The 27,371-nt window shown below is 43.0% G+C and overlaps 1 protein-coding gene across 1 annotated transcript in view; it reads right to left on the reverse strand.

Moving 5' to 3' along the window:
• Positions 1-27,371, reverse strand: part of PLCB1 (phospholipase C beta 1) — an 865,647-nt gene that overhangs the window by 31,521 nt on the left and 806,755 nt on the right. Inside the window, exon 31 of the mRNA XM_069768815.1 lies at positions 12,530-12,616. Coding sequence (XP_069624916.1) covers positions 12,530-12,616 — 87 coding nt within the window. The remainder of the gene's footprint in view (positions 1-12,529; positions 12,617-27,371) is intronic.

Below are 27,371 nucleotides of genomic sequence, written 5' to 3' on the forward strand. Positions count from 1 at the left end.
TTCAGCCAATTTGATTAAAGCCAGGTGTCTGATGTCCTCGTTCTTGTCCTAGTGATCAGAATCAAATTAGCGCAGAGTTAAATTACATGTCTATCGATTGTTTTGTTAGTTTAGACAGGACCTGGGAAAGAGAAATATGCCGAGGATGCAGATTGTGACCGGAGAAGAGTAATCGTAACCAAATACATTAACGCAATATGTGATATTTATGGCAGGAGGTTCTATGTCATCAAGGTATTGGGGGCATTTAGGAAATTATGTTAAAAGTTAAAGGGTTAATATTCCAATGATAGATATTCACGACATACCCACAGCTGGGAGCTGCACCTATACATATCTAGAGATCAGTGGTCCCGTGACCCCTGGTGAAGTGGTGTACCTGCCCAGCCATTTCCATAGCTAGATATGTGCAAACTGTGCACATGTTGCCGTCACATCTCCATTAATTTTCTGCCTGAATGCCGCCTTGACTGGAGAATATGGTTTCTCTCTTCTAGTTATTGGCGCAGCATGTTATAGAAAAAGAGGAGCTAATATCACTGGAGAGTGATATATAATAATGTGAGAAAATATATAGCATAACTTGTAATCTAATAATCTAAATCTGTGCTTATTTTCTAGTTAGGAGCCCAGTAGGAGGTTTCAGTCAATGACTGACAGCCTTACCTGTAGGGGTCTACATACAAAGATAGCCGTAGTCTTGTCATTGGACCACCCACTGGACTTAGAAGGGCATATTTAGCAGGGATTTAGATCAATATATTATAAGATGTGCTGATTTTTTTTCCAAGAAAACTATACATTCAGCTCTCTGGGTCCTCCAACCTAAAACCTACAGAGTACATTGAATTTTCCCTTTAAATCTGCCTTAAAACAGAACTCTGAAAGCACAATTATAGGTTGTTGTAGGAGTCTGAATATTAAAGAATAATGCCATTGCAGTAAAGACTGCATCATTGGAGTAGATCTAATAAAACGACACAAACACTGTCCCAGCAGGGATTATATTGTATATATGTTTAAAGGGAACCTTTCATGTCAAAAACGTGATCTGAATGGCAGGCAGGATGTTATGGAGCACGAGGAGATGATCAGGTTAATATTAATTTTTATGGGAAAAGTTTAAAGTATTTTATTTATTGTAATCCCTGCTGTTTGCATGCCTATGAGTCCAGTGGGTGGCTCTCCCATTGGACTCCCATACATACATACAAACAACAGGAATATACCGTAAGTGAGTAAAATAAAAGTTATACTAAATATTTTCAGCTTCTCCTTCTCTATATCAAGCTGTCCATACATCGAGTTGTTTGTACTATGCAGGAGGTTCCTTTAAGTCGTAAATCATTATACTGTTTTAGGCTGTCCTTAGCAGTACTATGGTAACTTCATTCCTTTACTATATTCTGTTAGGGTGTATTCCCCTCCATTAGTTCTGAAACATTATTTGGTAAAAAGTCAGAGATAGGGATCGGAGGGGCCAGCCTTTTGTTATCTTCAACTCTGTCTCCTGCTAATCATTACACAGATTTTGATATGTGTTATAGCAGTTTATCGTACAGCAAATCCAGTAAACAAGCACTAAGATGCCATTTCTTCCAGCTTAACAACTCCTGGCCTTGACTGATTGCTGAATAGGAGCAATGGAACAAGAAACCCAGGAAATGTCAATTACCAGCCTCCATTTCCAATCACTACAAAGACTACTACTAATAAAATATGCTAATCGTACCAGAAATTACCTTTTTTTTTTCAATGCCGGTTACAAAAAATAACATTCTAGGAATGTTTCTAACAAGTTGACTGGAACGAACGAGTAAAACATTTTGAAAGTCTTTACTAGTGATAACTGTATTACCTTTTCCCTCTGCTCAATCTCAAGTGTTCATGTCATACTCCTGATATTACCAGTAGAGTTGAGCGAATATGTTCGGAATCGGTCGTCGAATCTGAATTCGCCATATTTGTGCCATTTTGGTACCCTAATTGTGACAAATTTATGTTTGACAATCGTTTCCGAACATTTCTGCTCCCACTGACTCCAATGGCGTCCGCCGCCAATCATAATGGGAACTGAATGCTAAAAACTTTGCTCAACTCTAATTATGAGTTTTGAACTGATGTTCTTCACGTATTTCCAGGTCCTACACGTATAGTGAACCAAAAAGTCACAGATTCATTTTTGAGATAGCAGAAGACAAAGTGTTGGGGTATTCTAAAAAGAAAACTTTAACTTTATGACTCTAGAACCTAAAAATATAAAAGACAAAGGTCATCAACCTAGCAGTAACGAACAAAACAAGATCCATCTTGACAATGATGCTTGGGGCACTCACAGACCAGAGGGTACCTATAGCAATGAGTAAGGATGCATGCCCTGCACAAAAAGGTCTTTTTACGGACCCTTGCTCACTAATGGTGTGCGTGTCTTAGATAGAATTAAAGTGTAACTAGCAATCCTTTTTGGTGCCGAATTACACAGCAACTGTTTGAACATCTATCTAAAAATATCAAATGTCAAAAAAGCATAGATCATCTTTTGCCTCTGCAATGGATGTACCTGTTTGAACTTTGCCATAACAAATGACTACCAAAGAAAATACTTGGTATTGAAATCTGTCTACTACACTCTTCAATATGGTTGAAAAAAAATGCACGGGACAAGTACATGTCCAAAAGACACAATCATGCAGATGTTTGGCTAGAAGAACACCAAAGGTACCTTAAACGGGAATTTGTCATCAGGCTTTTGTCACCTAATCTGAGAGCAGAATACTGTAGGGGCAGAGACCCTGATTCCAGTAATGTACCACTTACTGGGATGCTTGCTGTAGTCTTGTTAAAATCACTGTTTCATCAGCAGGAGACTATCACTAGTCTTGCTGTCATGTTGTCCTCCATATTCATGAGCTCTGTATAATCCCGGCCCCTGCCACGGATTGCCAGCCTCCTGCCTATGCACAGTGTACACAGAAAGCTGCCAATCAGTGGTGAGGGCGGGGTTATACACAGCTCAACGATCAGAGAACTGGTAAACCTGCAGCAGTTAAAACAGTGATTTTATCAAAAGTAATGCAAACAGCCCAGTAAGTGATACTGAGCATCAGAGTCTCTACCCGAATATCATGCTGATGAAACCTGGTGAAAATTTCCCTTTAAGGATATGCATTGCTAAGTTTCTAGCATGTGTCAAAAGTAGTGCCCAAATTGTAGGTAAATATGGCCTAATTTAGTGATTTGACCATCTCCCATAAAAGTTATTGGAGGTTACCAAAGTTGAGTCAGTGCTGTATTGACATTTATGGCATTAAGCGTCTCTTATGGGAAACTCATCAATTTTTTAGACTGTTATGAAGGTTTTCCACTGTACAGAACACCTCATAAACTGCATGATGTGTCAAAGGAGTTCAATCCAGTCCTGGGAAAACTTAGAGAGTTGCAAGTGTCTTCAGTGAACAGTTGGGGGCTTTGCGATTCACAGCAAAACATAATGTATTGTGATTCATGGAGAAATAAGTCACTGTAAATCCAATTTTGGGGAAAAATTTGAAGAAGTTCGCAAATTGAAATGTCAAAAGACTTCCAGTTGGCTTCTATCATTAACCTGTCAATGTGTGCATAATAATTCCCGAGGTCAGCACAGGACTGACGTGTCCTCAAAGTGTATTCAAGTAGAAGATAAAAATTGATGCAAGGCTATGTGCACATGTTCAGGTATTTTCACGTTTTTTCCCGCTTTTTTTTGCTATACAAACGTAATAAAACCGCAAAAAAAGCATACATTAAGCATACTATTATTAGAATGCTTTCCGCATTTATTTGTGCACATGCTGCGTTTTTTCTGGAAAAAAACGCAGCATGTTCATTCTTTGTGCGGAATTGCAGGGATTCCGCACACGTAGGAATGCATTAATCCGCTATGCCTACCACACAGGAAGTAAGCGGATCATGTGCGGTTGGTACCCAGGGTGGAGGAGAGGAGACTCTCCTCCAGGCCCTGGGAACCATGTAATTGTTAAAAAAAAAGAGAATTAAAATAAAAAATCATGATATTCTTACCTTCTGACGTCCCCGGCAGTCTTCCCGCTCCTCGAGATGCTCGCATTCCCAAGGATGCTTTGCAGCAATGACCTGTGATGACGTATGGTCTCGCGAGATGCTACGTCATCTGGGGTCATTGCCGCTAGGCATTACTGGGAACGCGAGAATCCCGAGGAGCGGGAAGACTGCCGGGGATGCCGGAAGGTGAGAATATCATGATTTTTTCTTTTATTATTTTTAACATTAGATCTTTTTACTCTTGATGCTGTATAGGCAGCATCAATAGTAAAAAGTTGGGCACACTTGTCAAACACTGTTTGACAAGTGTGACCAACCTGTCAATCAGTTTTCCAAGCGATGCTACAGATCGCTTGGAAAACGCTAGCATTCTGCAAGCTAATTCCGCCTGTAAAACGCTAGTGTTTAGCGGGAAAACACATGCCAATTCCGCAAGCATTTTTCCCACAGGAGGGAGTTCCGGAATTGCCGTGGAAATTTCTACGGCAATTCCAAACGTGTGCATATAGCCCAAAGAATCTCTACACAAGATGTGAAAGGTGAAGGATTCTATACTGACATTTATCGGACTCTCCTTTTTATTCTGCAATATCCTTAGTAAACGCGAGTCGTTCAGCTGTTAAAGATGGTCCAGTGCCAAAGCCGCAGGTTATGTCCTCCAAGGTTTTCAGAAAAGAATCTATAACCTAATGACATTATAAATGCTGAATTTGATTAAGGGCTATAAAGTAGGAAATTATCTTGAGAGGGCTTTCCGATAGGAAGGAAACTCTGGGGTATGATGAAGCTTCTGTGCATGGAAAATATCTACTAAGAATAACAATAAGAGTTACCTTTATAAAGATCTAGAATTGTATAACAATTTGTGTAAGGCGAGTTTTATCTACATTAAATAGCTGCTTCTTTTCCATTTAATCCGATATTTGACAACCTTTGAATTCAGCCTGCTACGACACATCACCCAGTACATTCCGTATAGTGTGTGTAAAAGGTGGAATTCCAGCTAAATGTATCCCTTAACATAGTAAGGAGATATCTGAAAATAACATCTGTGCTTGACCATAAGCCTGATTTCCTTTATAGCAGATGTGTTTGGCAGCCTATGATGCTGTCAAGTTCTGGTCAGGAGACCCATAGCCAGTCCGTGCATGGTGGTCCATACTCAAAGTGTGATACATGGACATCTGAAGGTCTTAGGCGGATCACTAATGGCACAGTGCCAAGAGCCCCCTTGTAGGTGGACCAGGCATCATAAAGTCTCTGCTAGTTCTAGAACAGCTGTCACTGGCAGTCAGTCAGAATAAGAGAATCCTCCTCCTCGCTGCCTTCTCATCCTGCAGTGACTTGCATGAATGAATCTACCCCCCCCCCCCCTGTATTTGACAAACAGGGTTCTGGGAAGATCGCTTGTAATTGGGTCAGATGGTGACCTGAACAATGACGTTGTGTCTCCTGCCACCTTTACAGTCCATATGTAGATAGATTCAACCTGTTCAAAGATGTTTGTCTGTCAGCGCATTTAAAAGGATTTTCCCAATATGGAAATGTATTACCAACCTACAGCGGCACCGTCCGCTAGAATAGAAGGACTCAGCATCCTATTCTTCCTCGCAGCACAGTCACATTTAGGAGAAGTGTGAATGGAGCAGTGTCAGCCATGTATAACAGCCGAGCGCTTTGGCGCTCCGACCTTCTTCCAGGCGAGTGGCCACATATTATACCCAGAGTCCATAAATATATGCTTACAGCCAATAGTATCTGACATACCAGCAATGTGGGGTATGCAATGGTGCATGCAAAAGTTGGCACCCGCTCGTCAATCACATCATCAGATGAGTTATGGAGATGCCGCAATTATGTGAGCAGGCACCAGGCCAGACAAGCACAGCGTCACTATGGGTGTAGACGTGACCAACGATGTAAGTGAATGGGAGGTGAGCCCGCATGCGTACCACTGACAAAGAAAGAAGATATGTAAAAAAGCATCTAATAGCATTTTAAATCCGTTCTAAAGAGAGCTGGGTCTAGCTAAACTCCATCCAAAATTGAGAGTCCAGAAATTGTGCATTTATACACTGTGTGCCCAATTAATAGGCAATTTGTATTTTTGGTGATTAATTTTATTATTAAACAACTACAGTGCTGACAGTAAATCTAAAAGGTTTATAAACCTGATTATTTAGGAAAGTAAAAGTGTGGTTTGTCTTTCTTAGGAGAATATCTGTGTGCAGAATTATTGGCCAACTATTAGGGTGCAGAATTATTATGCAACGAAATGAAAATTGTAAATTTTCACATCTCGTCTGTTTATTTGTTCATGTGATAAAGTGAGAATAATAACCAACAACTCAAAATGTCCAAAAATATATTTCTGACATTTAAAAAAATATCAGTTAACAATATACAGTAGCTTCCATCCATGGAGTCTGTCTGTTGATGACCAACTTTTTGGGCAGCACCAATCACAACCTCCCAGATACTGTTTTCTTTCACCCTAAATCTCCCGTTTGTAAGGTGCTCACAAATTTTCAATAGGGTTTAGGAAAAGTGAGGAAGGGGCCATGTGTGAAGGAGAGAATGGCTAATGAAATCAATTATTAAACCTGATATAGTAACATAGTAACATAGTTAGTAAGGCCGAAAAAAGACATTTGTCCATCCAGTTCAGCCTATATTCCATCATAATAAATACCCAGATCTACGTCCTTCTACAGAACCTAATAATTGTATGATACAATATTGTTCTGCTCCAGGAAGACATCCAGGCCTCTCTTGAACCCCTCGACTGAGTTCGCCATCACCACCTCCTCAGGCAAGCAATTCCAGATTCTCACTGCCCTAACAGTAAAGAATCCTCTTCTATGTTGGTGGAAAAACCTTCTCTCCTCCAGACGCAAAGAATGCCCCCTTGTGCCCGTCACCTTCCTTGGTATAAACAGATCCTCAGCGAGATATTTGTATTGTCCCCTTATATACTTATACATGGTTATTAGATCGCCCCTCAGTCGTCTTTTTTCTAGACTAAATAATCCTAATTTCGCTAATCTATCTGGGTATTGTAGTTCTCCCATCCCCTTTATTAATTTTGTTGCCCTCCTTTGTACTCTCTCTAGTTCCATTATATCCTTCCTGAGCACCGGTGCCCAAAACTGGACACAGTACTCCATGTGCGGTCTAACTAGGGATTTGTACAGAGGCAGTATAATGCTCTCATCATGTGTATCCAGACCTCTTTTAATGCACCCCATGATCCTGTTTGCCTTGGCAGCTGCTGCCTGGCACTGGCTGCTCCAGGTAAGTTTATCATTAACTAGGATCCCCAAGTCCTTCTCCCTGTCAGATTTACCCAGTGGTTTCCCGTTCAGTGTGTAATGGTGATATTGATTCCCTCTTCCCATGTGTATAACCTTACATTTATCATTGTTAAACCTCATCTGCCACCTTTCAGCCCAAGTTTCCAACTTATCCAGATCCATCTGTAGCAGAATACTATCTTCTCTATAAGTTAGTTCAGACATGGTGTAGCAAGATGGAGACTATTTCCTGAGCAGCAGCACACTGGAAGGAATTTTTAGAATGTGACGTAGTCACTGGACATTGGACTGAATACCATATATGGGAGTGAAGTTGGAATGGACCAATCAGAGTGACACTAACTGTTCAGAAGTTGTGCAACCCCCATTTCCTGCCTGTAGCATGGTCTTTTGCTCTGAGAGTAAAGTAGTTGTGTGCAAGCATTTGCTAAGAGAGGAAGTGTGTATATGTCTCTGTGTATCCGATACATTCTTTGCCTCTAAGCTAGCACTCAGCTCATATTTGGTCAGGTACAAGCAATCATATAGATCTCACTTTAAGGGATCACCCTCACACATGTAATCATCTTTCAGCCCTTTACTGGCAGCCAAGCAGTGGAGACTTTGATGCTTGCAGTAGAGCATTGCCTTGCATAAAAATCATGGTTTTCTTGAAAGCTGCAGACCTTTTCCTGGACCACTGGTTAAAGAAAGTGTCTTCTAAAAACTGGCAGTAGGGTTGGGAGTTGATTTTGTGTCCATCTTTAACCCAAAAAGGTCCAACTGGCTCACTTTTAATAATGCCAACCATAGCAGTAATCCCTCAAAGTTGAGGTCTGTGCCCATGGTTGATCCAACCATGGGCCCATCCATCTATCTGGTCCATCAAGAATTACACTCATCTCATCAGTCCATAAAAACTTTTAAAAAATTTGTCTTCAAATATTTCTTGGCCCAGTCTTGACATTTCATCTGCTGCATCTTGATCAGAGGTTGTTGGGTATCAGCCTTCTCACCTTGGCCGTGTCTCTGAGCACTGAACACCTCGTATTTCTGGGCCTCCAGGGAGGTTACAGTTCTGGAATATGACAGCAATGGAAAATAATGGCTTCCTTGTCGCTTCACGCTTGATTCTTCACAAATTTTTGGTAGCTAGTGTGTGTCTTTTTTATCCCATTTTTTGTGACCCTGTTGACTATTTTCAGCAAAACTCTTGATAGTCCTGTGACCATGCCCCAATATCTTTGCAATTGCAAGAGTGCTGCATCCCTCTGTAAAACTTGGAACAATTTTTGACTTTTCGGATTCAATTAAATCTCATTTTTTGGCTCATTTTGCTTGATGAAAACAAGATGCATAGTAATTCTGCACAGCTTGATTAAGGGTGTTGTATCCTCAAGCCTCACCATCCATCGTTACACAAATACACATCACCTGATCTGCTTCATCCAATAACCCTTCAAGTTTATACAGCTCAGAGTTGGAAAATCTGCATAAAAATGATGATATGGTCAAATACGCACTACCTAAAAGTCTCTGATAGATTTTTCTAACCGCAGGAGCTTAAAACTGTGCACTGTACAGTTTTCATATAAAAATGGCAGCATGGACATTTTGGTGTGTCACCATATGTAATTTATACAAGGTAGATAGTAAATGTTCATTGTCCTCTGCTCACTGTCATTTCACATTGGATTCGCCGTGGAGAGTTTCTTAATCAAAGTTTGGGCTCTGTGAAGAGTTCATTATTTTTTAGCACACTACAGTAGCTGTGACCATCGATCACATCAACAGATACAATACAGTCTGTGACCATCAAGTTATATATATCAGGAGAGTGAAATGAATTTAGAGGGACGGGCTCCGCTGGCTCAAAAAACTATTACTAAAATGTTTAAAGAGCTCATCACGGGGAAGGAAAGAAGTTCTACATTTAGGAAAAAATAAAAAATTCCACAATATTTTTTTGGCCAGTATATGACTTATATCTTGAATTTTTCACCCCTTTTCCCCCTTTGCAGGCTCTATTTCTGAACGCTAATGCAGAAATCCAAGCAGAAAATCCACTGCATATACTGTATGACCTGTGTGAACATACCCTAAGAGGTTTTAAGATGTGCAACCTAAATAAATCTGAACGTAAAACTTAAAATGACGTCATGGGATAAAAAAAATATAACACCTTGAAATCGTTATTGTTTTTCTCTTTCTCAGAGGATATGGAGTTGTTTAAAATGTTTATTGATTACTGCTTATTGACTGGGATTTATTTTTCTATTAGACTTTTAAAATCTCTTAACATCCATTTATTTCTCAACACCCATTTTTAGTTTATTGTTCCTTAGGGAAATTATTATAGCTTTTCAATTATATGCATTATAAATGGCCACAACGTTCACAAGACCTTACCCAAATTGAGTTTTTCTTTTGGGTATTACTATTTATCAAAGATTAGGTATATTCATGAAACCCAAACACATTTGATAGCACTGTTAGAATTCAGCTATTATATAAACTGTATACTGACTTCTGCACCCCTTGTATAATTAGATGTTCCATCAAGAGCTACATCTGTATACTTTTTACATGACTACATTTTATATCAAGAGCTACCGTACTTGATTTTTTGAGTTCCTACTATTAAAACAATAATTTACTTTACTGTAAAAGATAAATTACAAATTACATGAGAAACAGCACTGATATAGGACTGCAATGTGCAGAAAAGTAGGAAAGCACTTGTAGAAAAAAACAAAAATGAATATATTTCAAACAAAAAAATAGTCAATAAGTAGTAGATGTGCCCAACAAGTGGATGCTCACTATATTTAGTGTGCCTGTGGCCTTATTTTTGGGTAGATAAAACTGGTAGTGACTGTTTAAGCCTGGCTGTCACGCTGTGATGGTCTTCAGTAATTAAAGGGGGCGTTGAACAGTCCCGGGGTACTCTTGAAGGTAAAGATGCCCGAGTCTCTGACCTTACTATGCTCCTGGAAAAACCCTGATCTGTCCCCTCCCCACCCCATGATGCCAGAAATGTAAGTTAAACAAGACACAAAGGCAAAACAGGGATAACAGAAAACCTCTATCATACAAAAGCACTAACCAACAATAGGGAGGGATAGGGACAGGGAGGAATAAGCTAAATGGTAACAGGGACCAGGAGATAAACACACACGTGCTACAGCAAACCACAGAACACTACTACAACAAACCTAATCCAACAACTTAACTTTAGCCACAGCGCAGGAAAACGAATATTTCATAAGCCCTTTTTATAGGAAGATGTAATGACTAGTGATGAGCGAATATACTCATCATTACTCAAGATTTCTCGAGCACGCTCGAGGGTCCTCCAAGTATTTTTTAGTGCTTGGAGATTTAGCTTTTCTTGCCACAGCTGAATGATTTACATATGTGGGGGTTGCCTGGTTGCTAGGGAATCCCCACATGTACTTATGCTGGCTAACAGATGTAAATCATTCAGCTGCAGCGATGAAAACTAAATCTCCGAGCACTAAAAAATACTCGGAGGACCCCCGAGCGTGCTCAAGAAATCTCGAGTAACAAGTATATTTATTCGCTCATCTCTAGTAATGACCAGGTCAGAAGCAGCTGAAATGGAGCTGCATGTTTCTGACAGCATAGAAAGGGTCATTAACCTCTTCAGCACCAGAGGAAATTAAATCCATTTAATATGGGACACAAATCACACCATCCCTAAAGAAGACCTGTGATTCATTACCCGACATGACCGTCTAACTCTAGGTCTTCCAGGGGGACGTGGACACCGTTGTGACACTTGCTCAAAAATCAGTGGTTTGTCCACATCACACCCAGAGCCTAATGGAGCGAAAGAGTCCTACTGCACTTTGAGAAATCCACTAAAAGCTAATAAAATGTATCCATTAAAAACAGCGCTCTTACACGTAAAGGGGTTTTCCAGTCTTAGGGTACAAGTTTGTGAATCCTCACCTTGTGGACATTCTCTGGTGACACTGCCGAGAGTGTGACCGCAAGTACGTGATTTGCATATATGCGGTCACAAGAAGACTAGATGTGTGTGGCCTCGCTAAATGGAAGTGTACTGAGTGAGGCCAAACACATCTAGTCGAGTGTGGAAGTAAATATGCAAATGATATACTTGCGGTCACATGACTACCTGCTCCCGGCAACTGAGAATCCTCTGTTGGGCAGTACACACGCTGTGAGGTTTCACAAGTCTGCAGTCACAAAGTGACTGCAGACTGGTACCCTAAGGCCGGACAACCCTTTAAATAGGGCACTTCCGAACCTAACATATGATAGGCTGCTCTTAAATAGGGCAACTTTGGACACTGAAAGATGTTTTAATAGATATTTCCTCTCTGCACACATGTAAATGCTCATAGACAGACAGGAGTGAAGTCAAAGTAACTGCAGCAAGCAAATATGTGTATAAAGCCAATGGTGCAAGTCTAGTGCAGCAAGCAATGCAGAGCAACACAAGAATAAAAACCATTATTATAATCAAGGTCAGAAGTTAGAATCTACAGCAGAATAAAAGTAACTGGTGAAACATATGGAAACCATGGCGTAGAGCTCGATCGTGATATCCAGTAAGGTGATGTTGTTGTGGGATGAGGAGGGGTTTTTGTTCCCTTCATCCAACACACCACTTCGCACTTTTTCATTGCTGAATCCAGGAGAGATTTAACCTTTGAAAATGATTCATTTTCCAACAAAGCAACTTTATCATTAAAATAATACAATAAAACAAAAATAAAAAAGTCCAGTCGGGGATCATCCATCACACCTTAACTTTATTTGATATCCTTTACGGCAGTGTTTCCCAAACTCCAGTCCTTACGGGCCACCAACATGCCAAGTTTTCAGGATTTCCTTAGTATTGCACAGGTGATGGAATTATTATTCTGGAATTATTATCAAGCCATCAGAAATTGCCACAGGTACTCTAAACTGTGCAATGCTAATGAATTCCTGGAAACACGATCTGTTGGGGCCCGTGAGGACTGGAGTCTAGGAAACATTACGGTACAATAACAACCAGCGTGACCTCACTCTAAACCATAAGTCCAGTTTTTATATTAGAAAGTAAAACTACCCGATTTCTAAAATAATTTTATTTTTTTTAGAATGAAAATCAAGAGGTTCAGTTGAGATACACATAACTTTACCTTGGGCTTTTCATCCAGTATTTGCTGTCGAATCTCCTTGTGTTTCTCCACCAGCTTTTCGTGTCTTTTGCTTTGAGCATCTTCTAGCTGTAAAATGTAAATGCAGTGAGCTTAGATGGATAAATATAAAAAAAATTCAGTAAAAATTTTCTTTAAAAAAAAAAACCTAAAGCAGGTATCAATTTAAATGTTTTATCTCATCCCATGTCATATAACACTACAGTATAGGAGGCTCACCTTTGTTTCAGCTGTCAGACCAAAAGTAAATCAGCAGATTTTCAACAAGACTAGTCAGAAAATGGGAATGTCCCCTTTATTTCTGATGCATTCAAGCAGAAACTCATTACTATTTTCAATCTGTTATCTAAAACAGATATTGGTGCCGCAGGGATGGGAAACCTCTGACCTGAGGGCCATATGAGGCCTGTGATGACCTTTTCTCCGGCCCCATGGGCAGATTCCCAGTGGCGGTAGTGCTCGGGCCAGTGGTTGTATTTTCCAACTGCCGGCTCTGAAGTCTTTCTTGCACTGTGAGCACACACTCACACACAGCTAGATAGTTCCAGCGTCTGGATGTACTTTGTGGTTGGAGTTAGTGCGCGATGCACCCCATCCCAGAGATGAAGAGAGCAGCAGCCCCGTTTCTCCTGTGAAGTACATGTTCCAGCCCCAATGTTTCCTTTTATGCATATGCTACAGCCCCAATGTCTCCTATTGTATATGCTGCAGCCCCAGTGTCTTCTATATAATGTATACACAGCAGTCAAAGTGTCTCCTACATGATGTATAACTAGCAGTCCCAGTGTCTCCTATGTGATGTATATGCTGCAGCCCCAGCGCCTCCTATGTGATGTATATGCTGCAGCCCCAGTGTCTCCTATATGATGTATATGCTGCAGCCCCAACGACTCCTATGTGATGTGAAGAGACAGGCCAACTTACTGCTCAAATAAGTTATATACAAAACTTATCACAAATAAAACCTGGAAAAGCAGTTGCAAGTATCAACATGATCAATATCATTTTCTCAGATACACCTTAGGCCATGTTGGGTTTTGATGTGTAAACTCAATGTAGCCGGGAGTAGGGCTCGCTGCCAGGGTGAAGTTTAATCTTTATTGTGCAGTTGTATCAGTATGACGACAGCGTTTATGCGCATTGCCCTGTATATTGTACTTGGGGAAACATTCTGTACAGTACAGGCTTGTTCTTATCAGTAATATGTGTCACCATATGGGTTTACGTATTTACATTCTCATAGCTGCGCTCAAAGCTGCACCGGGTTTCAATGCGCAGAGCGGTACATGTTGCCATGGTGATGGTTTGCGGCTACTGCGCAGCTGTACCAGCATGACGTCACTGATCATGCGCAGTGGCCTTTATCATGGACTTTGAGAAATTTTGTTGGTGACCTGGAGTTGCACACAGCGTGCTTCCCCTTTAGCGTACCAGTGCGTCCTCAGCAAGCTCCATTCTATGAGGTAATTACCGCAGCTATATCAGCATTATGACAGCGTTCATGTCGCATAGCTTTCTACATTGTATTTGGGTAATTTTCTGTATAATACAGGTCTGTTGTTATCAGCTATATGTACCGCCGTACGATCATGCATTTCTATATTCTCATAGCAGCATCTAAGGCTGCGCCAGATTTTAATGCGCAGAGCGGTGTATGTCACCATGGTGATGGCCGGCTTCTACTGCGCAGCTGCACCAGCATGAAGTCACTGATCATGCGCAGTGGCCTCTATTGTAGACTTGGAAGAAATTTTGTTTGTAACCGGGAGTTGCACACGGCATGCCTCCTCTTCAGCGTTCCGGAAGTATGTCCCTAGCAAGCTCCACACTAGGTGGTAATTACCGCAGCTGCTGTATATCTGTTAGTATTTAATGGTGTATTTAAGAATACCTAGCTAACTACATCTCCAGCCCCTGATGAAGCTACAGCTACCTTGCGGTAGCGACACGCGTCGGGCATCTCCACGGGCCCCTTGTTCCCAGGCTTTTCATATACACTATTTGCTGCGGCATCTGGTTTGTATTTGCCACCATGTCATAGTGCACTGCATGGTTTTTTTGGCACAAGCAAGCACCATCCAGTTATATCTGCATTTTTTCAGCCAGTTTATGTAGTAGTTGTGTGTTCATTATCAGGCAGCATTTGTGTATAGTAGTTATGATATTTTAGACTTACAGTTAGGGCCAGAAATATTTGGACAGTGACACAAGTTTTGTTATTTTAGCTGTTTACAAAAACATGTTCATAAATACAATTATATATATAATATGGGCTGAAAGTGCACACTCCCAGCTGCAATATGATAGTTTCCACATCCAAATCGGAGAAAGGGTTTAGGAATCATAGCTCTGTAATGCATAGCGTCCTCTTTTTCAAGGGACCAAAAGTAATTGGACAATGGACTCTAAGGGCTGCAATTAACTCTGAAGGCGTCTCCCTCGTTAACCTGTAATCAATGAAGTAGTTAAAAGGTCAGGGGTGGATTCCAGGTGTGTGGTTTTGCATTTGGAAGCTGTTGCTGTGAGCAGACAACATGCGGTCAAAGGAACTCTCAATTGAGGTGAAGCAGAACATCCTGAGGCTGAAAAAAAAAAGAAAAAATCCATCAGAGAGATAGCAGACATGCTTGGAGTAGCAAAATCAACAGTTGGGTACATTCTGAGAAATAAGGAATTGACTGGTGAGCTTGGGAACTCAAAAAGGCCTGGGCGTCCACGGATGACAACAGTGGTGGATGATCGCCGCATACTTAATTTGGTGAAGAAGAACCCGTTCACAACATCAACTGAAGTCCAGAACACTCTCAGTGAAGTAGGTGTATCTGTCTCTAAGTCAACAGTAAAGAGAAAACTCCATGACAGTAAATACAAAGGGTTCACATCTAGATACAAACCATTCATCAATACCAAAAATAGACAGGCCAGAGTTAAATTTGCAGAAAAACACCTCAAGAAGCCAGCTCAGTTCTGGAAAAGTATTCTATGGACAGATGAGACAAAGATCAACCTGTACCAGAATGATGGGAAGAAAAAAGTTTGGAGAAGAAAGGGAACGGCACATGATCCAAGGCACACCACATCCTCTGTAAAACATGGTGGAAGCAACGTGATGGCATGGGCATGCATGGCTTTCAATGGCACTGGGTCACTTGTGTTTATTGATGACATAAGAGCAGACAAGAGTAGCCGGATGAATTCTGAAGTGTACCGGGATATACTTTCAGCCCAGATTCAGCCAAATGCTGCAAAGTTGATTGGACGGCGCTTCATAGTACAGATGGGCAATGACCCCAAGCATACAGCCAAAGCTACCCAGGAGTTCATGAGTGCCAAAAAGTGGCACATTCTGCAATGGCCAAGTCAATCTCCAGATCTAAACCCAATTGAGCATGCATGTCACTTGCTCAAATCCAGACTTGAGACTGAAAGACCCACAAACAAGCAAGACCTGAAGGCTGCGGCTGTAAAGGCCTGGCAAAGCATTAAGAAGGAGGAAACCCAGCGTTTGGTGATGTCCATGGGTTCCAGACTTAAGGCAGTGATTGCCTCCAAAGGATTTGCAACAAAATATTGAAAATAAAAATATTTTGTTTGGGTTATGTTTATTTGTCCAATTACTTTTGACCTCCTAAAATGTGGAGTGTTTGTAAAGAAATGTGTACAATTCCTACATTTTCTATCAGATATTTTTGTTCAACCCTTCAAATTAAACGTTACAATCTGCACTTGAATTCTGTTGTAGAGGTTTCATTTCAAATCCAATGTGGTGGCATGCAGAGCCCAACTCGCGAAAATTGTGTCACTGTCCAAATATTTCTGGCCCTAACTGTATTGCCAGTTTGTGGATATGTATCTATGTTCACCATTTATTTGTGTTATTAGTTTCTATATGACTTTTGGCATATACACAGTAAATATAGTGTCCTAAATTAGTGATTCTGGCTACTTACCTACTGCACTAATCATGTTATTTGGATTTTCTACTTTGCCTTGGGGAAAGGTGGCCTTAAACTTTACTATAAGCATTCTGGATTTTCTCACGTCAAAGTTTTTTGACCTTTAATTGTTTTTAAAATGTTTGTTGGCTTTGTATTCAATAAAACTACTATTATTTTTTGTACTTGTGTTTGGTGATCCCCATTTTTTGGTCTGCAGCTTTCTCTTTGTATGTATTCTATAATTTTTGCAGTGATCTTGGGTGTATCCCTCTACATTTTTTGTGGTGCCCTCATGAAACACATTTGGTACATGATCAATATCACCTAACATCACAGCTGCACTAAAGAAACGCAGCTCCAGCCACCACACTAGGGGTGATTTCATTAATTGTTTGGCCAAATATAGCAGGGCAATTTTCAAGTTGATATTTTCGTGCGGCCCCCAATGATGGTATAAATATCCAAATGGCCCTTGGCAGAAAAAAACTTTCCCCACCCTTGTTTTACTGGAAACTTATTATAGGCTGGCTCTTCTTCTCCCTAGGTCTATGTATCTTTCTTTTTTTCCTTTTTCTTCTTTGAGCCCCTACTTTTCCCTTGTTCCTCCAAAACAACCTAATTTGCAAAGTGCTAGAGCCTAGGGTTTAGCGAAACGGGTCGTTCATTTTCAAAAGTTGCCGACTTTTGGCAAAGTCGGGTTTCATGAAACCCGATCCGACCACTGTGTGTGGTCGGCTATGCGGTACGCGACTTTCGCGCCAAAGTCGCGTTTTAATGACGCTAAAAGCGCCATTTCTCAGCCAATGAAGGTGAATGCAGAGTGTGGGCAGCGTGATGACATAGGTCCTGGTCCCCACCATCTTAGAGAAGGGCATTGCAGTGATTGGCTTGCTGTTTGCGGCGTCACAGGGGCTATAAAGGGGCGTTCCCGCCGACCGCCATGTTACTGCTGCTGATCTGAGCTTAGAGAGAGGTTGCTGCCGCTTCGTCAGAAGCAGGGATAGCGTTAGGCAGGGTCCATTAACCACCAAACCGCTTGTGCTGTAGCGATTTCCACTGTCCAACACCACCTTCGGTTTGCAGGGACAGTGGAAGCTCCTTTTTTTTTTTTTATTTCTCAGCGCTGTAGCTCATTGGGCTGCCCTAGAAGGCTCCCTGATAGCTGCATTGCTGTGTGTACGCCGCTGTGCAAACCAACTGCTTTTTTCAAAGCACAAATCCTCTTGTTCCTTCCTTTCTGCACAGCTTTCTTTTTTGTTTGTCCACACTTTTTATTTCATTTGTGCATTAGTCCACTCCTTATTGCTGCCTGCCATACCTGGCTGAGATTACTGCAGGGAGATAGTAATTGTAGGACAGTCCCTGTTTTTTTTTTTTTTTTTGTGGGAGATTAAGATTGGCATTTCTGCTAGAGTGCCATCCCTGTGTGTGCCATCTCTCACTCAGAGGGCCATAGAAAGCCTATTTATTTTTTTGGTTGATTTGGTTTCTAAATTCTACCTGTAAAAATCAATAAATCAATAAGTGGGAGATAAATATTGGCCTCTGGGCTTGTGTGCCACTCCTGACTCCTGTGTGTGCCATCTCTCACTCAGTGGGCCATAGAAAGCCTATTTATTTTTTTGGTTGATTTGGGTTCTAAATTCTACCTGAAAAAATCAATAAATCAATCAGTGGGAGATAAATATTGGCCTCTGGGCTTGTGTGCCACTCCTGACTCCTGTGTGTGCCATCTCTCACTCAGTGGGCCATAGAAAGCCTATTTATTTTTTGGGTTGATTTGGTTTCTAAATTCTACCTGTAAAAATCAATAAATCAATCAGTGGGAGATAAATATTGGCCTCTGGGCTTGTGTGCCACTCCTGACTCCTGTGTGTGCCATCTCTCACTCAGTGGGCCATAGAAAGCCTATTTTGTTTTTGGTTGATTTGGTTTCTAAATTCTACCTGAAAAAATCAAAAAATCAATCAGTGGGAGATAAATATTGGCCTCTGGGCTAGTGTGCCACTCCTGACTCCTGTGTGTGCCATCTCTCACTCAGTGGGCCATAGAAAGCCTATTTATTTTTTTGGTTGATTTGGGTTCTAAATTCTACCTGAAAAAATCAAAAAATCAATCAGTGGGAGATAAATATTGGCCTCTGGGCTTGTGTGCCACTCCTGACTCCTGTGTGTGCCATCTCTCACTCAGTGGGCCATAGAAAGCCTATTTTTTTTTTTGGTTGATTTGGTTTCTAAATTCTACCTGTAAAAATCAATAAATCAATCAGTGGGAGATAAATATTGGCCTCTGGGCTTGTGTGCCACCCCTGACTCCTGTGTGTGCCATCTCTCACTCAGTGGGCCATAGAAAGCCTATTTTTTTTTGTGGTTGATTTGGTTTCTAAATTCTACCTGTAAAAATCAATAAATCAATCAGTGGGAGATAAATATTGGCCTCTGGGCTTGTGTGCCATCTCTCACTCAGTGGGCCATAGAAAGCCTTTTTTTTTAATTTGGTTTCTAAATTCTCCCTGAAGAAATCATTTTATTTTATTTGGTTTCTAAATTCTTCCTGAAAAAATCATTTTATTTTATTTTGTTTCTAAATTCTCCCTGAAAAACAAAAAACAAATGGGAGATTAATATTGACATTTGTGCTTGAGTGACAGTCCTGCGTGTGTGGCATCGCTCTGATTTGGTGCCACAGAAAACAGAGTGTGTAACATTGTGCCTGATTTTCCTTGCGGTCTCACCAACCTGTAAAGGGATATCGAAATCATACTGAAGTTATAGCTCACCGTGTAAGTTGTTTGACAGCAACAAATAAAGTTACTTTGGTTAAGTTTTTAAAACAATGAGGAAGTCTGGTGGAAGAGGTCGTGGCCGTGGGCGTTCATTGTCAGCTGGTAATGATGGTAGTGGTAGTGGAGCATCAGGTGGTCGTGGGAAAAAAAATATTCCACCTAAGTCTGGAGCTGTGGAGCCAGGTTCGTCATCTGGCTACACAAGGCCTCGAACGCTCTCTTTCCTGGGAGTAGGAAAACCGCTTTTAAAGCCGGAGCAGCAACAGCAAGTTTTGGCTTACCTTGCTGACTCAGCCTCTAGCTCTTTTGCCTCCTCTTCTGAAACTGGTAAATGTAAAAGCAGCGCGTCGTTTGTGGATGTTCACGGTCAGGGACAAGTCGCTTCCTTGTCCTCTTCAGCAAAAACAACAACAAGAGAGAAGGATGCAGCAGGCGACACAACGGGTTACTCCATGGAGCTCTTTACACATACCGTCCCTGGCTTAGAAAGTGAAACAGTTAACAGGCCATGCCCATTACAAGTAGATTCTGACATGGAGTGCACTGATGCACAGCCACAGCCAGACTACTATGCTGGTCCTTTGACTCAGACCACAACATTGCCCCTCTCAGGGTACTGATCCACAATCAGACCCTGATGAGACTATGTTGCCCCGTCACAAATGCTATACCACCGACCGACACTGTGACACAGACGAAGTTGCACACGAGCTAGAAGAGGAGGTTATAGATGACCCAGTTGTTGACCCCGATTGGCAGCCATTGGGGGAACAGGGTGCAGGCGGCAGTAGTTCTGAAGCGGAGGTGGAGGAGGGGCCGCAGCAGGCATCAACATCGCAACAGGTTCCATCTGCCGGGCCCGTATCTGGCCCAAAACGCGTGGCAAAGCCAAAACCTGTTGGAGGACAGTGTGGCCATCCGGTTAAAGCTCAGTCTGCAATTCCTGAAAAGGGATCCGATGCTAGGAAGAGTGCAGTCTGGCATTTTTTTTAAACAACATCCAATTGATCAGCGCAAAGTCATCTGTCAAAAATGTTCAACTAGCTTAAGCAGAGGTCAGAATCTGAAAAGTCTCAATACAAGTTGCATGCATAGACATTTAACCACCATGCATTTGCAAGCCTGGACTAACTACCAAACATCCCTTAAGGTTGTAGCACCCTCGGCCAATGAAGCTAGTCAGCAACGCAACATCCCTTCCATCACTGTAAGGCCACCATTTTCCGCACCACCGGCAGTATCTGTGCAGGTTTCTTTGCCAGCCCAAAGCAGTCAGGGTCAGGGAATCACCAGTTTTGTAGGAGGAAATACTGCATCTAGGGCACAGGCGGAAACAATACCGTCTCCAACCGTCTCTCAGTCTGCCATGTCCACCGGCACACCTGCTAGTTCCACGATCTCCAGCTCTCCAGTCCAGCTCACCCTACATGAGACTCTGGTTAGAAAAAGTAAGTACTTATCCTCGCATCCGCGTACACAGGGTTTTAACGCCCACATAGCTAGACTAATCTCGTTAGAGATGATGCCCTACCGGTTAGTTGAAAGCGAAGCTTTCAAAGCCCTGATGGAGTACGCTGAACCACGCTACGAGCTACCCAGTCGACACTTTTTTTCGAGAAAAGCCATCCCAGCCCTGCACCAGCATGTTAAACAGCGCATCGTCCATGCACTCAGGCAATCTGTGAGTACAAAGTTGCACCTGACTACAGATGCATGGACCAGTAGGCATGGCCAGGGACGTTACGTGTCCATCACGGCACACTGGGTGAATGTGGTGGATGCAGGGTCCACAGGGGACATCAATTTCGGGACAGTTGTGCCTAGCCCACGGTCTAGGAAACAGTTGGCTGTAGGCATTCGCACCCCCTCCTCCTCATCCTCCTGCAGAAGCGAGAGCTCTTCCACAGACCGCAGTCGCCCAACCACTCCATCGGCAGCTGTCACTGTTGCACACCAGTTGTCCCATTATGGGCCAGCTACTGGCAAGCGTCAGCAGGCTGTATTGGCTATGAAGTGTTTGGGCGACAACAGACACACCGCGGAAGTTCTGTCCGAGTTCTTGCAGCAAGAAACGCAGTCGTGGCTGGGCACAGTAGATCTTGAGGCAGGCAAGGTAGTGAGTGATAACGGAAGCAATTTCATGGCTGCCATCTCCCTTTCCCAACTGAAACACATTCCTTGCCTGGCTCACACCTTAAACCTGGTGGTGCAGTGCTTATTGAAAACTTATCCTGGGTTCTCCGACCTGCTCCTCAAAGTGCGTGGACTTTGCTCACATATCCGCCGTTCGCCTGTACACTCCAGCCGTATGCAGACCTATCGGCGGTCTTTGAACCTTCCCCAGCATCGCCTAATCATAGACGTTGCAACAAGGTGGAACTCAACACTGCACATGCTTCAGAGACTGTGCGAACAGAGGCGGGCTGTTATGTTTTTGTGGGAGGATACACATACACGGGCAGGCAGTAGGATGGCAGACATGGAGTTGTCAGGTGTGCAGTGGTCGAAGATTCAAGACATGTGTCAAGTCCTTCAGTGTTTTGAGGAATGCACACGGCTGGTTAGTGCAGACAACGCCATAATAAACATGAGCATCCCCCTAATGCGTCTGCTGATGCAAAGTTTGACGCACATAAAGGATCAGGCGTCTGCACCAGAGGAAGAGGAAAGGCTTGATGACAGTCAGCCATTGTCTGTTCAGGGCAGTGTACAGGACGAGGTAGCGGGCGAAGAGGAGGATGAGGAGGATGATGGGGATGAGTATATTTTTAATGAGGAAGCTTTCCCGGGGGCACTGGAAATTGGTTGCGTGGCAAGGCCGGGTTCTGGTTTTTTGAGGGACACAAGTGACGTAGATTTGCCTGAAACTGCCCCTCAACCAATCACAACCGCAGATTTGACAACTGGAACTTTGGCCCACATGGCGGATTATGCCTTACGTATCCTCAAAAGGGACACACGCATTACTAAAATGATGAACGATGACAATTACTGGTTGGCCTGCCTCCTTGATCCTCGCTATAAAGGCAAATTGCAAAATATTATGCCACATGAGAACTTGGAACTAATATTAGCAACCAAACAATCAACTCTTGTTGACCGTTTGCTTCAGGCATTCCCAGCACACAGCGCCCGTGATCATTCTCACACGAGCTCCAGGGGGCAGCAGACCAGGAGTGTTAGGGGTGCACACATCAGAAGTGGCGTTGGACAGAGGGGTTTTCTGACCAGGTTGTGGAGTGATTTTGCTATGACCGCAGACAGGACAGGTACTGCTGCATCAATTGAAAGTGACAGGAGACAACATTTGTCCAGTATGGTTACAAACTATTTTTCATCCCTTATCGATGTTCTCCCTCAACCGTCATTCCCATTTGATTACTGGGCATCCAAATTAGACACCTGGCCAGAATTGGCAGAATATGCATTGCAGGAGCTTGCTTGCCCGGCAGCTAGTGTCCTATCAGAAAGAGTATTCAGTGCTGCAGGTTCAATATTAACCGAAAAAAGGACTCGTTTGGCTACCCAAAATGTTGATGATCTAACATTCATTAAAATGAACCACAACTGGATTTCGAATTCTTTTGCCCCACCTTGCCCGGCCGATACCTAGCTTTCCTATGAAAAGCTCTTGCCTGTGGACTACTGTGAATTACTTTTCTAATGTCTTAATTTGCTGCAGCTGATTGTCCAGCATACGACATGTTTACACCTCCCTAAATGGCCAAACTCCCCACACGGGGCCGTGGTATCGCGACTTGGCGCAAGCACCCGTGAGAGTGCTGTTTGTCTGAAGAGGTGGGTGTGCCCGCTTTTGGTCGACAGCACTGCCACTGGGTCCCTCATAGTACAATAAAGTGTCTCCGGCTGTGGTGGTGCGCACCCAACGTCAGACACACTGTTGTAACATGAGGGGCCCTGGGCCTGTACCGCCGGCCACAAGAGAGTTCACCCACCCCCAGGTCAAACATTGCTCTACCACTTCCACAGTTATCTCTCACACTTCCACCAATGTTTAGTCTATGCACTGACAATACCATTGTGTTGACATGTATGATGGTACTTAACATAGTCAGGGGCAGTGTCCTCTATTTACCAATGTAAATACTTTGCGCCAAATTAGTAGGTCTGAAACTACGCAGAGGATCCCACCCCTGTACCTAATGATTGCACCCTTTAGTGTTTTCATTTTGTTTTAATGCGAGACATTCACATTTATTGTTTTGGACTACTAACTGGCAGACACTCATTACAATCGGCCTCCGCTGACCAGACCACTGCTGCCCGTGTACCCCTTGGAACCAATTTTAAATTGCCTACAGCCAGCCTAATTTTATTATGTTAGGCCTTTGAAGCCTGTCTGCGGTCCCTCCTTCCACTAGGCCTCCACTGACCTGTCTACTGCTGCCCGTGTACCCCTGGAACCAATTATAAAGTGCCTACAGCCAGTCCAATTTTATTATGTTAGGCCTTCGAAGCCTGTCTGCGGTCCCTCCTTCCACTAAGCCTCCACTGACCTGTCTACTGCTGCCCGTGTACCCCTGGAACCAATTATAAAGTGCCTACAGCCAGTCCAATTTAATTATGTTAGGCCTTCGAAGCCTATCTGCGGTCCCTCCTTCCACTAGGCCTCCACTGACCTGTCTACTGCTGCCCGTGTACCCCTGGAACCAATTATAAAGTGCCTACAGCCAGCCCAATTTATTATGTTAGGCCTTCGAAGCCTGTCTGCGGTCCCTCCTTCCACTAGGCCTCCACTGACCAGACCACTGCTGCCCGTGTACCCCTGGAACCAATTATAAAGTGCCTACAGCCATATGTTATTATGTTAGGCCTTAGAAGCCTGTCTGCGGCCCGTTCTTTCTACTACTCCTACACTGACCAGACCACTGCTGCCCGTGTACCCCTGGAACCTATTTAAAAGTGCCTACAGCCCAATTTTTTTTTATGTTAGGCCTTCGAAGCCTGTCTGCGGTCCCTCCTTCCACTATTCCTCCACTGACCAGACCACTGCTGCCCGTGTACCCCTGGAACCAATTATAAAGTGCCTACAGCCATATGTTATTATGTTAGGCCTTAGAAGCCTGTCTGCGGCCCGTTCTTTCTACTACTCCTACACTGACCAGACCACTGCTGCCCGTGTACCCCTGGAACCAATTATAAAGTGCCTACAGCCATACAGTTAGGGCAGAAATATTTGGACAGTGACACAATTTTCGCGAGTTGGGCTCTGCATGCCACCACATTGGATTTGAAACGAAACCTCTACAACAGAATTCAAGTGCAGATTGTAACGTTTAATTTGAAGGGTTGAACAAAAATATCTGATAGAAAATGTAGGAATTGTACACATTTCTTTACAAACACTCCACATTTTAGGAGGTCAAAAGTAATTGGACAAATAAACATAACCCAAACAAAATATTTTTATTTTCAATATTTTGTTGCAAATCCTTTGGAGGCAATCACTGCCTTAAGTGTGGAACCCATGGACATCACCAAACGCTGGATTTCCTCCTTCTTAATGCTTTGCCAGGCCTTTACAGCCGCAGCCTTCAGGTCTTGCTTGTTTGTGGGTCTTTCCGTCTTAAGTCTGGATTTGAGCAAGTGAAATGCATGCTCAATTGGGTTTAGATCTGGAGATTGACTTGGCCATTGCAGAATGTTCCACTTTTTGGCACTCATGAACTCCTGGGTAGCTTTGGATGTATGCTTGGGGTCATTGTCCATCTGTACAATGAAGCGCCGTCCAATCAACTTTGCAGCATTTGGCTGAATCTGGGCTGAAAGTATATCCCGGTACACTTCAGAATTCATCCGGCTACTCTTGTCTGCTCTTATGTCATCAATAAACACAAGTGACCCAGTGCCATTGAAAGCCATGCATGCCCATGCCATCACGTTGCCTCCACCATGTTTTACAGAGGATGTGGTGTGCCTTGGATCATGTGCCGTTCCCTTTCTTCTCCAAACTTTTTTCTTCCCATCATTCTGGTACAGGTTGATCTTTGTCTCATCTGTCCTTAGAATACTTTTCCAGAACTGAGCTGGCTTCTTGAGGTGTTTTTCTGCAAATTTAACTCTGGCCTGTCTATTTTTGGTATTGATGAATGGTTTGCATCTAGATGTGAACCCTTTGTATTTACTGTCATGGAGTTTTCTCTTTACTGTTGACTTAGAGACAGATACACCTACTTCACTGAGAGTGTTCTGGACTTCAGTTGATGTTGTGAACGGGTTCTTCTTCACCAAATTAAGTATGCGGCGATCATCCACCACTGTTGTCATCCGTGGACGCCCAGGCCTTTTTGAGTTCCCAAGCTCACCAGTCAATTCCTTTTTTCTCAGAATGTACCCAACTGTTGATTTTGCTACTCCAAGCATGTCTGCTATCTCTCTGATGGATTTTTTTTTTTTTCAGCCTCAGGATGTTCTGCTTCACCTCAATTGAGAGTTCCTTTGACCGCATGTTGTCTGCTCACAGCAACAGCTTCCAAATGCAAAACCACACACCTGGAATCCACCCCTGACCTTTTAACTACTTCATTGATTACAGGTTAACGAGGGAGACACCTTCAGAGTTAATTGCAGCCCTTAGAGTCCATTGTCCAATTACTTTTGGTCCCTTGAAAAAGAGGACGCTATGCATTACAGAGCTATGATTCCTAAACCCTTTCTCCGATTTGGATGTAGAAACTATCATATTGCAGCTGGGAGTGTGCACTTTCAGCCCATATTATATATATAATTGTATTTCTGAACATGTTTTTGTAAACAGCTAAAATAACAAAACTTGTGTCACTGTCCAAATATTTCTGGCCCTAACTGTATGTTATTATGTTAGGCCTTAGAAGCCTGTCTGTGGCCCGTTCTTTCTACTACTCCTACACTGACCAGACCACTGCTGCCCGTGTACCCCTGGAACCTATTTAAAAGTGCCTACAGCCCAATTTTTTTTTATTTTAGGCCTTCGAAGCCTGTCTGCGGTTCCTCCTTCCACTAGGCCTCCACTGACCAGACTACTGCTGCCCGTGTACCCCTGGAACCAATTTTAAATTGCCTACAGCCAGCCCAATTTATTATGTTAGGCCTTCGAAGCCTGTCTGCGGTCCCTCCTTCCACTAGGCCTCCACTGACCAGACCACTGCTGCCCGTGTACCCCTGGAACCAATTATAAAGTGCCTACAGCCATATGTTATTATGTTAGGCCTTAGAAGCCTGTCTGCGGCCCGTTCTTTCTACTACTCCTACACTGACCAGACCACTGCTGCCCGTGTACACCTGGAACCTATTTAAAAGTGCCTACAGCCCAATTTTTTTTTATGTTAGGCCTTCGAAGCCTGTCTGCGGTCCCTCCTTCCACTAGGCCTCCACTGACCAGACCACTGCTGCCCGTGTACCCCTGGAACCAATTATAAAGTGCCTACAGCCATATGTTATTATGTTAGGCCTTAGAAGCCTGTCTGCGGCCCGTTCTTTCTACTACTCCTACACTGACCAGACCACTGCTGCCCGTGTACACCTGGAACCTATTTAAAAGTGCCTACAGCCCAATTCTTTTTTATGTTAGGCCTTCGAAGCCTGTCTGCGGTCCCTCCTTCCACTAGGCCTCCACTGACCAGACCACTGCTGCCCGTGTACCCCTGGAACCAATTATAAAGTGCCTACAGCCATATGTTATTATGTTAGGCCTTAGAAGCCTGTCTGCGGCCCGTTCTTTCTACTACTCCTACACTGACCAGACCACTGCTGCCCGTGTACCCCTGGAACCTATTTAAAAGTGCCTACAGCCCAATTTTATTATGTTAGGCCTTAGAAGCCTGTCTGTGGCCCGTTCTTTCTACTACTCCTCCACTGACCAGACCACTGCTGGTTTAAGGCCTACTACCTGTGTCTGTCTGCGCCACTCAATACAGCTGTCTTCCATTGAAAAAAGCAGAGCGTCAATAGTCTTGTTTTCAGCCTCTAGGAATTGTAAAACTGCATTGGGGCTACAACTTTGGTAGGGCCTACTAACGGTGTCTGCCGCCCCAAGGTGTGCCCCAGGTTTCGTCCACATTGCTTCGATCTTCCTACTCTCGTTTAGTAGTTGTTGCAAACT

The sequence above is a fragment of the Ranitomeya imitator genome, chromosome 5 (genome assembly GCF_032444005.1).
Source record: "Ranitomeya imitator isolate aRanImi1 chromosome 5, aRanImi1.pri, whole genome shotgun sequence".
Classification (NCBI taxonomy): domain Eukaryota; kingdom Metazoa; phylum Chordata; class Amphibia; order Anura; family Dendrobatidae; genus Ranitomeya; species Ranitomeya imitator.